At 36.7% G+C, this 13758-nt stretch overlaps 1 protein-coding gene across 1 annotated transcript in view; it reads left to right on the top strand.

Moving 5' to 3' along the window:
* LOC126094601 (xylosyl- and glucuronyltransferase LARGE1-like) overlaps window positions 1–13758 on the top strand; it is a 154631-nt gene that overhangs the window by 59978 nt on the left and 80895 nt on the right. Inside the window, exon 7 of the mRNA XM_049909074.1 lies at window positions 12724–12973. Within this exon, the coding sequence (XP_049765031.1) occupies window positions 12724–12973 (250 nt within the window). The remainder of the gene's footprint in view (window positions 1–12723; window positions 12974–13758) is intronic.

The following is a 13758-nucleotide window of genomic DNA, read 5'->3' as shown; positions in this document are numbered from 1 at the left end:
AATCCAATTCATTCCTCACTCAATTCTCATTTCTAGGTACAGTATTTAGTATTGCAGGGGTCTTCTGTTAGCACTTTTTCAGTGCAATACAAACTATATAGTATGGTAATTGACAGTTGTATTTTTGATGCAAATAAAACGAATACCGAGGTGTCTGCTGTCGACTAGTGTTCTCTTTACGCTCTTACTTTTTGTTATGTGTATGTTGAGAAATGTGACAATTAGTGGTGGTTGGAGGACGCTGGTTGCCATCCAGAAATAGTGGGTCTTTTCTAGAAAACAAAACTATTTTTCTGCTGTAATTTTATATATATAAAATTAAGTTTGTGTTAGGGAGGGCAGTGGACTGGGGTAGTCCATGCAGTTATGTTATGCTGTGGTGGTGTGATGGCTAGCATATGTGCCCAGTAAGCAAGGAGACCCGGGTTCAAGTCCCGGCAATGGCACAAATTTTAATCATTTCTTTAGCGCCGCTTGGGACCTTGCCATGGTTTGCACGGCTCCCACCAAGGTTCAAGTCCTCCCTTGGGCATAGGTGTGTCCTTAGCGTTAAGTTAGTTTAAGTTAGATTAAGCAGTGTGTAAGCCTAGGGACCGATGACCTCAGCAGTTTGGTCCCATAGGAACTTACCACCAAATTTCTTCAGCTTCCATCATTGTTGTAAAACTATTTTTGTAGTGGTGTTGTGTACTGCAGTTGAGGTTGCTCATGAAGGCTGACAAACCCACTGTTCTAACTGAAGAACACCGTAATTTATTACTTGAACAGTACACCGTACGAAAGACAAGGTACAATACAATTAGCAATACACTAGTGGGCGGTGGAGCCTTAGGCTCCAGCCTATGTTGGCATTAGTTCTAACAGGGGATGCAACTGACAAGCTGTACATGCAACTGCTGTCGTATTAGCAGGCTGGGTGTCCTCTAGTGGCTGATTCAAGCATGAACTTCATGCGCGAATGATGAAGTGCCTCACAAAAAATGAATAAACAAAAATGTGACCATAGAAAGTAGCAGAGACAAAAACAAGCAACCAACTACACACACACACACACACACACACACACACACACACACACACACACACAGAGAGAGAGAGAGAGAGAGAGAGAGAGAGAGAGAGAGAGACGTGGCTTAGGTTTTTGGAGGTGCCAGGCTTCTTCCAAACACACACACACACACACACACACACACACACACACACAAAATTATGTTACAAGCTACTAGAAAACATGGAAAGATACACACAAGAAAGAACTTGTAGCACATCACAAACTAACTGACAGCAGAATGAACGAACTGGTTGTGATGAAATGGAAGAATATCAAAGTGAGATGTAGATGTGAGTGAAGAATTGCAACCCCTATGAGACGTACAGGAAACTGTAGAATAGAAATCAAGCAAGACTTTCATTGGTACTGACTGGCTGATATTGTAGGGAAGGACAACAGTTCAAATCCACATCCAACCATCCAGATTTAGGTTTTCTGCAATGTCCCTAAATCGTTACAGGCAAATGCCGGGATGGTTCCTTTGAACCAAATTTCAACCACAACCTTAAAAAAACAGTTCAAACCCTTGCTCTGTCTCTAATGACCTCACTGTTGATGGAACTTTAAACCCTAATCTTGCTTCTTTCCTATCTGTAGGGAAAGAAATACAAGTTGAGCTTGGACATCCATGAAATTGGAAGTATAGGCAAATATTAATTATGAAAATGGAGTTTCTGTGACAGTCAGCTTGCAATTTCTCAATCTCCTGCCATACAGCAATGGCTACTACAGTGTTGGTCTCTACTATAAATAGTTACTTTGTTTAAAGTAGCATTCATTTTCTGCTTGTGATTCCCTTACAAAATTTGTAAATATTTTGTAGCATATTGGATTTTATTCAAGCAAAACTTAAATTCACACTCATGAAAACGGTGCTGTAGCCCTATTATGTACCAAACTCTTCAGTGACACATTTGGTATATAGGGAAAAGCGCGTAAACTCTGAAAATTGTGGTATTCACAAGATACAAACAACAGTGGTCCCTGTCAGATCACTTCCCTGGGTCTGTTGTGGTGCTGTCGTTTGCAAAGAATGTCTCCAGTGAAGTCTTAAGTTTTGTAGTGTAACTCTAGCTAAGACACTGCAGGTGTGAAAAAAACGTAGTCCCAACTTGAAACAGTAGCTTGTTTTGCCATTTACTGCCAATAGGCTTTGAATTCGTTGTAGGACTGCTGTATCAGGACCACCTGGCCTGGCGACAAACACCAGTTATAAAGCAAACACACTCTTCCTTAACAATTTTTGAGGGTATTTTTGTTCAGTCATTACAACTACAAGAAAATATCCATTTCTCTCACCAGATGCATTTAGTTTTATTGAGATAAAGCACCATCAGTGGTCTGTACTTAAAGATATTTAAAATTTGATTTGATTTTAAGAATGAAAATTAGTTCATTAACAATTTCTTGATTTTTACTTTCAGTGATTTCTGCTTGGTTTTTCACCTACATAAGGAAACGCCGTATACTAGCACATCTTTGGCATCTGTCTTCATTAGACACTGATACTTGTAGTCCAATTTTTCGTTTCTCTGCAGAACTGCATTTATTACGTTTTACTCAGCACATTGCTATTTTTACTTATACTTTTCTTAGTTAAGTACATGTGTGTTATTCTGTTTAATTATCTTGCTGTGTATTTATATACTGTCTGAGAGTAGTGAAGGAATAGTGATGGAATGTTTTTAAATTAGGTGGGGGAGGGAGAAGCAAAGATGAGTGGACTTAAGTGCATAATAGTGTGATGGAGGGTGAGTTGGAGGGAAAGGTGAGGAGCAAGAAGTGGAATGCAGTTGGAGGGGGGGGGGGGGGGAGTGTGAAGGATGGAAAAGATTCTTTTTCTTTTTCATGTGATTTTTTTCAGTTATTTTATATAGTGTCTGGTTTCCAATATTTATTTGGTCATTGAGCAATTTTTTATTTTGTGTTAATGCTTTGTGTATGTGAAAATTTTCTTGGAAAGGGAGGAGATGTCTGTCTTTACTGATTCTTATAATGTTCATATCATTTTCAATATTGCTTGTTCTGTGGTACTCCTGTTTTAGATGATGTTGAATGGTTTGTACCATATTTCATTGCTCTGATGTGTTCTTTATATCTGGTGTTAAATGTTCTGCCAATCATTCCAATGTATATTTTTCACAATCTCTGCAACTGAGCTGATAGATACAGATACAATTAATAAATGATGTGTTTTTTATATCTTGTGTTGAATGTCGTGCCAGTTATTCTAATGTATATTTTTCACAATCTCTACAACTGAATGAGAGATACAGATTACAGTTAATAAGATGTTATGGGCTATTATCCTGTGGTTGAATTGATTTTACATTAAAGCCCAATGTTTCGTCCCCATCTGTGGAGGATATTTTCCTCGCTACTGACTGCAGCAAAATTTTGCTTCTACGTGCTTCCACGGTATGATGTAACATGTTTTGAATTCCCAAGAGCAACTGACTGTTGTACACTTCTGTCATCCGTTGTTGTTATCACCCCATGGTGGAAGAACTGGTACACATCTTCCTCAGCACCTGAATCCAGCTGTCATTCAGTTTCATGTTCTCCTCCTTATTGAAATCCCTGGGGTGTTTTACAATCTCTATGGCCTCTCTGTATAGCATTTCCTCATATCCACTTGTGACTGCCAGTACTTGTGTCCTGTCTTGAATGTGGTGCTCTCCTGGCTGCAAAGCATGTTCCACAACAGCTGATCTGTCAAGAAGGGAGATTGACAGAGGAGGGCGTGAAATGGAATGACATCTAGATTCTGGTGCTGAAGATGATGTGTGTGTTCCAGTCTTCCACCATTGGTGATAACAAGAGCAGACAGTGACATTTAACAATGGCCAATTGGACTCGTGAATTCAAAATGTGAAGTCATGCCACTGTGTGGAAACAGAAATTTGCTGCAGTCAGTAGTGAGCCAGGTTGTGAATCCCACTTTCAAAGAAGCTGTGCTCCCCCTTGAAAGTGTCCTCTGCAGATGGGGACGAATATTGGGTTTTAATTTAAAATCCATTCAACTATGGCATAATACCCCAGAACATTTTATTAATTATTTCATTTCCAGCTGTGAAAGTTTACTTTTTACAGATACCAGATTGTTGGTATCTGTCAGATTTTGATTTCAGTTTTGGGATGTGCTTTTGTATTCAGTTGTTTGTTTTGTAAGCAATGTTTATGCTTCTTTTTTGAATATGTTACCTATTTTATGTGTGAATTTGTTGTGGTAGGTCATTGTATACCATTTTTTGTGGCAATGCAGGTTGTATGTGTTGGTGTTGTTTAGTTAGTTTTTCCATTATTTGTGTCTTTATTTTTTTGTTTACTTTGTCTACACAATGTTTCTTCGTATCCAGTTTTTAATGCTGTTTGTTTTATAATGGTCTTTTTGGTAGCCAGAAGTGTTTAGGGGGATCCAGTTCAGTCTGCTTAAGATGTATCTGATTGTAGCCTGTTTCTGATTGTGCAGGTGGTTTGAGTGTCCTTTGTTGTGCATTTTCTGTTTTGCCAGATGTGTGTTTGTTATCGTCTTTTCTTATGGCCATGTCTAGAAAGTTGAGTGAGTTTTCTTGCTTTTCTTCTGTTGTGAACTTTGTTTTTGCTTACAATGCAGTTGCTGCATTCTGTTCTTGGGTTCATCTACTATGCACATTATGTCATCCGTGCACCTGTACCAGTAGATGATGTTTCAGCTTTTCTTTGGTGTTATGTCTTCAAATTTTAATTTTCCTATATGACTCATGAAAATGTTGGATAACGTTTCTGAAATAGATGTACCCATGGGTAAACCTTCTTCGTGTATGTATTATTCTTGATTGAATTTAAAATAATTTTGTTGTGTTACAGACTTCAACAATTTTATTGTCTTATCTGTGTGTTCAGTTTTTTACAATTAGTTTTATGATTTCGTTAACAGGGATACCACTTTGCATTCTTTCTACATCAAAGGAGAGCTGTGTTGCTGTGCCAGGGTTTTAATGTCTCTCATATTTTCTACTAGCTGAGAGGTATTTCTTATTGTTCTACCATTTTCCAGTGTGCAGGTACTGGATAAGCTGTGACTGCATTTGTTTTGCTAGTAGTATGTGGCAGTTGCTCTGAAATTCACTGTCAGATGGACAGGGTAATTTTCTTTGTGTGCCTTTGGTTGACATTTTATGTTGAGGTCTGTTTTTGCATGAGTCTGTTTTTCTCTCTTTTCCTCCAACTCACTCTCCATCACACTGCTAAGCACTTAGGTGCACTCATCTTTGTTTCTTCCTTCCCCACCTCAGGGGGGGGGGGGGGGGGGACCACCACTCCATCATTAATCCTTCATTACTCTTATACAGTGATAGTGTATAAATACACAGCATCACAATTAAATAGAATAACACACATCTAATTAATTTAAAAAAAGTATAGGTCAAAGACAAATTAATGGCAGTCTTATGTTGGTACACTTATAAGTATAAATATTAACATTAAACAGTGGTGTACAAAAGCTGCACTTTGTAAAACATAAGAAATTATAGATATACAGAGCAACAAAAAGTTAGACAACTAGTATCAGTGTTTAGTGAAGAAAGACACCAAAGACGTGATAGCATAAGGCATGTCTTTTATATATTTCTATTGATATCTTCCAGAAAAGAACTGTTGAAGGTGCCAAACTTTCGTTTTCCAATTGAACTAGACTGGCTTACAGAACAAAGGCCCAACACGGTGCCTTGAAAGTGAGTCTTGCATCCTGGAACTTTTTTTTTGTGTTCCCAGGCGGAGGAATACCAGCAGGAAAGAAAGATACTGTGTTGATTCTCTGCCAGGTCATCAAGTGGAAATCACTGTTAAGTAAAAACCAAAAACTGTTAATGAACTATTTTTTGATCTTAAAAACAAACCAAAGTGTAAATATCCTTAATTACAGACCAGTGATGATGTTTTACCTCGATAAAGCAAAACACATCTGGTGAGAAAAACACGCATTTTCTTGTAGTTCTAACAATGGAATGAAAATACTCTCAGGAATTGCAAAGCGACTACGGACAATATGGCCTTGCAAATGAAGAATTTAACTTCCTTAACAGTTGTAGTGTGTGTTCTTTACTGCCACTTGTACTTACTGGTGCCTTTTGCAGAGCAGTGAACCCCATACAGTGAGATCCACAGCCTGTGTGGCTCCACTTTCATATGTGTTATCAGTTGTCGATAAAGAAAAATAAAGTTCTCATACATCAAGGGGGAGGGTCGGGGGGAGGGAGGGGGGCGAGAGAGAGAGAGAGAGAGAGAGAGAGAGAGAGAGAGAGAGAGAGAGAGAGAGAGAGAGAGATTGATTACATTACAATCAAGCCTGATATTTGATGTTGGGAATCAAAGAAAAGAAATTAATGTATGATCTATGATGTAGTGTTTTGAAGATGCAACAAAAATTTTAGATGCTGGTAACAATCTGTGTGATGTTCTTGATCTGATAACAAGAAATGTGGCAATGGATCTAAACCTTAAGCTCTTTGTCATCCCTCTGACTACCACACCGTAATTGGTCATACTTGGAGACTCATTCCTATACACAACAACGATTATCCACAATTTATATAATTCCTAACCAATAACATATGCCCAACCACTGAATTTAGTGCTCTGGGGAAATATGTAACACCATCATAGTGCTTACAAATTAAAATAGGTCTGTGTAGAGTAAAGTGTTGATTATAATGAAATTTAGTAATTTAATTATGATATCTTTCCCAAGTACTTTAAGATCGCAGAAGACAGGACATAAAGGTAAATCTGTCATCAGTCTGAATTCTTATTAGACACCTCATTGTTTTACTAGTCATGGTCCTGTTAGAGGTTGATGGCCATTGCCTTCCCCCAACCTGTGAACTGACTTACCCTGGTCAAGTTATAGGTAGGGATAGGACAAGTTCGTAAAAACAATGATGCAAAAAATAAACTGAAGTAATGCAAAGTTGTTACTTTCTACAAAATGTGAACGTTGGCATTATCCCATACAAAAAAATCATGATTTTTAAGATGGCAATTTACAAATATTCATAGCTGAGAGTTATTGAATGTTGAAATTGGATTGCAACTGCTTTTTCCCTTAAGCCTGAGGTTTGTGTATAATCTTAACATTTTCCAAGTAACAGGCTATTATGTATTATGTGATTTCAAAAGGGAATACCCTACTTCTGACAAACTCCATTCCAGTGACAGTTTTAATTGCCAATTTCACCTTTCCCGACACTTTCGCATAACAAATTGTACAAAAAAATATATGTTTTGAAGAGATCTTTAATGTGGTGCATTATTTAACTGCAAACTTTCATAACACACATGTATAAACATGAAACCACCAAACACAACACTTTAGTTTAACAAACATACAAATCAACATGACGTGTCCTTAATTTGCTTTTATCAGACAGTCACAGCACATGAGACATGACATCACGCAAACATCATGTTTGTCACATACAGCAAATGGAAGAATTTAAATAATGCTGCACAAGTAGTATGACTGACAGATTCTAATTCATCAACTTGAACCAGTTTATCATCATAACCTAAACATCAGTCTGTGCAACAGATCAGGCCATCATTGCAAACTGCATTCACGAAATAGATAAAAATAATATTGAATGTATAGCTGAAAAATACATTCTCAGTGATCCTTCATATCACCAGAAACACTTTTTCATTGCGTCATATGCTCTGTTCTGTGGGAGAGAAGCCAACTGAGCAGGTACCATGTTGATTTATGTGTTTGTGAAGATGAAGTACCATATTTGGCAGTTTTTTATTTATATGTTCATGCAGACTACTTATACAAAAGTATGCTGTTTAAATGATGCATTACATTAGTGTTCTCTCCAAACTGTACCATTTTTTGTATTACTTTGATTCGCAAAAATATCTGGAAATGTGCTGTCACTGAATAAAACTAGTATGTATATTCCAAATTTAAAGAGTCCTTCATTATTGTGGAAAAAGGAATTTTTGGTGATGAAACCAGCAGACTTGAAAAACATGACATGACAAATACTTCAGGCAGAGGTGAAGGAATCATCTAAAATGCACTCAACAACACCTTCAGATTAGGCTCTTATGGCCATAGGTCCATACAACTCTGTATTTATGGCCTTAGGTTCTTGTTTCAACAATGGGATGGTAATTATGAATTCTGTTAATATTGACATAGCAAAGAGGTCATTAAGTGTACCTGGAATGTCAGCCACTGCCATGTACATATTCTAAACACACACACACACACACACACTTTTTCTGTAATTTAGTGGATAAGCAACTTTCCACACCAGCAGGAATTGCAGAAGATGAAATACCTCACACTATGCTGAAGGCAAGTGTAGAATACAGTTGGCTTTTCCCACACAATGTTGACAGCATGGTTCAGAAGAAAAATTTGAATTTATGAAAATGCTTCTTTTGAAAAATTGTTTTATGATGTGTGACTGCTGATTTATTTTTCCTCTAATCAGTTACATTAAATGGGTTTAATGTAAATGATTCCTTTTGGACAGTAATTTCAATAAACATGATCTGTGATGTTAATAAATGCAATGCAATTCATAGATATTTTTCATTTTCAATAAAACACCAAAAATCAATCAAATTAGACAAAAAATAATGAACTACTTCAAAAATAAGTAAACAAAAGCTAATACAAGAATTGGCAAAAGGCACAAAAATTGGCAAGGAAATAACTCCAAAATTGGCAAAGAAATAACTCCAAAATTGGCAAAAAATAACACCAAAATTGGAAGAAAGATATTCAAAAAAGCACCAAAATTGGAAAAAAATGTCAAAAAGTATTTAAAAAATTTTCAAAGAATATTACCAAATTTTAAAAAAATACCATAATTGATAAAAATTGACAAAATAACACTGAAATTGGCAAAAAATGACACCAAACTGACAAATACAACACCGAAATAATCCACAAAATAAAACAATATTTTCCTGTCCCTAGTTATAGGGGGACATACAGTTTAATGTGGATTCCAAACTGTGGTGCAACATAATCACACTATAGACTTTGGATCATTATTAGCAACTGAAACATACAAAATCAATAAATACATATGAAAGCACCTTTTAAGAAGATACTTTTCCCAATTAACGAAAAAGATTATTGAGTTGTGTCCATGCATAAATCCAGTGAAACCCTAGCATCAAAGCAAGTGCTGACAATTAACTAACTTTCAGTGATTTCTATCATCCTGAAACAGAGATTCTAAATAGAATGCAACAGCCTGGATATGTGACATGAGTAGAGAAATGGGCATTTCAAAGCAAATGACATGCAGAGCTGTGAGTATCATATTATCAAATGAATTATCAATAACATGAACAGATCCAGATTCGGACAGCAAATATTTATAGATATTGAAAAGTCAGACAAGTTTCTCTATTTCCATGGAAAAAGACAGGAGAGGAAAAAGTAAGATCAAGGCAGTCAGAATGAGCCATTGCGTATGGGGACTTACTAGGGCCAAGGAGCTGTAAAATTGTGAAGGATATGCTGTGAACAGATTCAGAAGGATGTAGGTTGCAGTAGGTGCTGGGAGATGAAGAACCTTGCACAGGATAGAGTAGCATGGAGAACTGCATCAAACCAGTCTCTGGACTGAAGACCACAACAACAACATGCTGTAAGAACTGTTACCAGTTGTGCACTTCAGAGGAGTTGATGAGACACAGATGGCATACATTTTGAGGCAACTATTCAAGTCGTCGGTGCTGTGGTGTGCAGTGCAATTCACAACTTGTTGCTCACATATGCAGGTACATATTGTTGATGGCTGTATGTGTACGTAGTCAGTTGGTTAATTGTTTTACTGACATAGAATGCTGCTAACTAATTGCTACACATGTTAATATAACGTGGAAGATTTCAAATGTGGTTCTTCTTTCGGCGTGATAGTAAATGCTTGAGACTGGACTGTAAAATAAGACGGATGTATGATACAGGTCTTATGCCAGGTTTGTCCATATGAAATGACCAGTGGGGCGAGGGACTGAGAGTACAGTGGTATAGGCAGGAACTAGGTTACTGCATAGATTGGGTGGATGATGGAATGCTACTTTTGTGATGAGGGTAGGTTTTTGGAGAGGATATCCTTCACATCTTTGCATCATATTATTTCTCTGTATTTATTATTTGTTTAAAGCTCCTTGGACCTATGCTCCCCTTTTTGGACCCCCTCCACTTACTCCTTGCTCACTACTTGCTTTGCCAATTCAGTCTGCCTTAATGGCAGTTTCCATTGTGTTATCAGTTTTATTGTAGTTAATCATAGTTATAAGATTTTTCAGTCACCTGTCACCGAACCTTTATTGTAAGTATATTTGCTCTTAATATTCTGCTCGAGGTATAAGGCGGTGTGCATACTGGAGCAATATGACAATTATCGTATACGATAGACACAACTTTTGTGCTTTTAAATGCGCTTTAGGTGCAAAACAGGTACACAGCTGTGATAGTGACATCTCTCCTTCAGTTCGTTGTCAAGAGACACAATATGCTGTTTTCTCACTGATTAGTTCAGATTATGTTTTGTGGCATCAAGATGACAAACACAAAGAAAAATATGTTTTTTAACTTATTCATCAACATTGTGCAAATAAATCTATTTTTGTGGAATTACACATTAAAAATAACATCACAGGACTGGCATGGAAGAAGATAGCAGCGGAATTAAAAGACACTGATAAGAAGGGTGTTATAATTAACTCTATTACTTAGTATCAAGGTATATAATTGCCTACTTCAGTATGCATATTGCCATTGTATAGGGGTTGCTAATTCAGAATTGAGAAAATAGTTTATTTATCTTGCAAGCATATAGCTTGTGGAAAAGTGGTGTTATTGAGCACAGGCACAACATGAAATCTTGAAATAATTTAAATCATAAAATTTTCCTCCATGAATGTGAATAAAACTATGTGGGATACATGCTGCCTTTACTATTTTCGCTGAGCATTTCTGTTTGCAAGATATTAGTCACTCAGGCACATAAAATTTGATCACAAAGTTCCGATAGCACATTTTGCATTTTTCCTTCTCTAGAAAGTCAATAACTGTGTATTTGTTTCATCTTGCTTAACACCCTTTTTGGATAAGGTTGTATTAAGTATGGAAGTAGAGGGAAAGCTTTGTCAGAAAAAATCATGTGGAAACTGGGTGTCCACTATATTACCTGGCAAAGTTGTTATATTTGAGACAAACTGTTTAACTTGTTTTAAAAATTGACAAATTATTGATGAACAAAATACTGCATCATTACTATTTATTCAGTAGTCCAAAACATGAATAGCAGTAAAAATTCCACGTGCATTGGCCACAGCGACGAGAACAATTGAAAAGTAACCACTGTAATTGAGATAACTGGATTCTGCATTGCCAAACCATTCCACATGAATATTTTTACCGGCAACAGAACCTATTTACCAACTGAATTGCTGGATGAGGTTGATAGAGAAATTTTGAGTACTCCATTTTCTTTGAGTACGGACGTAACCAGTCGGATACCACACAGGGGGGGAAATATTAACTTTGATCCTTTCACAACTAATACTTTGATGATCAAATTGCTTGTTACTCACAAATCTCTCAGTTTCTTAAAGCATAGTTACATTTTCAATGCAGTTTTCCTCCTTACTGAATGATGAGTACTATAAGCTTCTAATGAATTTTAATTTTATTGCAGTGACTTATCTTAGTGTAATGAGTAGTTTTTCACAATCAATTCTTAGAAATTTCTGGGTTCCTTTCATAAAATTGTTGAAACCTAGCTTCATTTTAAGACAGTTCTGATGAAACAAATGTCGAAGTGTACTTCACATGAATCAGATTATATGGATGTACCCAATATTTCCTTTTCTCTCTCTTTGTATTTAAATTCCAGTACCGTAACCACCACAGCATCATCATTCAACAAGCTCACAATTAAAACTTACCCAGAAAAATCTACAGCTATCCATCATATTGTATAGAAAAGACCAAAGATAATCACATAATTACAAATCACATTTATCTTGTGACAGTTATCATATCACACCAGTGTGCACTCCACATAAGAGATCAAGATGATGGTGTCAGTGTTAATCTTAGTAAATATATGTACTCAGGCTAAATGCCATTAAATTCACAGTCAGAATGAATAGTGGTGCTGCAGATTTAAACAGAGAACTAAACTGTTTTTCTTGGAGATTCTTCATGTGAACAGTCATCACATGTTCTGTTACGTTTTGCAACTCTTTTTTTTAAATGCAGCAGTATGTAAATCAGTGCAGTAAACTAAACACACCTAAAGTTGTTCCTTTGATCCTATTTTGAATACATTGTTTAATAATGAGAAAGTGTACCACATTCCACCTTTAAAAGGAAGTGCTGAATGTCAGACAGGCACATAAAATGTAAATGCAATTGCTTAAGTTGTCAAACTTTTGTTATTCTTCAGAACAGATTTAAGATGCATGAGTACACATTCTTCCTGTTAAACCTCTCTTTATTTATTTGTCACCCAAAACTTGGTACTTTCTGTTAAAACAGGTTGTTCATGTGTTCTGCAAGTCATCATTAATAAGACATCAATTATTGTATTAATAAGTAAAAATGATCCTGCAAAATCTTGACTTCCATTCACACGGCTTTCTGTCATCAGGTATAACACAGGAGTGATACTTCTGCAATTGCAACGCTTGCGTGAACTGGGATGGGGCCACTTGTGGCGCCTCATTGCTGAGAAGGACCTTATTACCATGCTTGCCACAAGCCTTGCAGACCAGGACATATTCAATGCAATAATAAAGCAACATCCATATCTAGTGTACAATTTACCTTGTCAATGGAATGTACAACTCAGTGATAATACTCGAAGTGAGCTGTGCTACACAGAAGTCACTGACCTGAAGGTTTGTATCATCACACTATGCCCCCCTCACACTCTCCTGCAACCCTCTCCTCCCTCTTGCCCCCCCCCCCAAACCCCCCCCCCCTCCCACACACACACCCATACCCATACCCATACCCATACCCATGAAGATCCTGATAAAACTATAATTGTTATGAAAGAACCAACAATAGTCACAAAAAAACAACAATTGGGAAATGCTGTTACATTGGTTGAACAAACAACTGCAAATATTTTATACATGTGGGATGAGAGAAGCATACAAGTACAAAAGGAGGGATGTGAAATAATGTTTAGTGTTTGAACTGTAGGTCACACCTAAAAAGACTAGCAAATGTGTCCTTCCTGTGAATATTCACACCTCTTCCCTATATAACAGGCATGAAATAATCTCCAAACTTTCTCCTGAGTTACACTGCTCTTCACATTAGACGTTTCCTCCAAGCTTTTTTGACACTGAGGGAACGGACATAATGGTTGCCCCTATTTGTGCTATCCAAACTTATGATTAAACTCATTACATTTGTCATTCATGTTCTAGTTAAACTATATCCTGCCTTCCTGTTTTTCTTCCATTGACAAACTAGGACCAGTATACGATTTGGAAGTGTTAGTTTAAATTAATGGATACCTAGTATTCCTGTCAAAGCACACTTTTTTCAGAAGCTTTGAATATGTTTTAAGTCTTTATTTGTAGTTGATGTTGTTTTCTATGTATACATGTTTTTGTGCTACCCATTCAAGGTTAGTTGAACATTGAGTGGAACGGATGGCACTAGATGATAA

The sequence above is a fragment of the Schistocerca cancellata genome, chromosome 8 (genome assembly GCF_023864275.1).
Source record: "Schistocerca cancellata isolate TAMUIC-IGC-003103 chromosome 8, iqSchCanc2.1, whole genome shotgun sequence".
Classification (NCBI taxonomy): Eukaryota; Metazoa; Arthropoda; class Insecta; order Orthoptera; family Acrididae; genus Schistocerca; species Schistocerca cancellata.
This window is presented reverse-complemented; position numbering and strand designations above follow the sequence as displayed.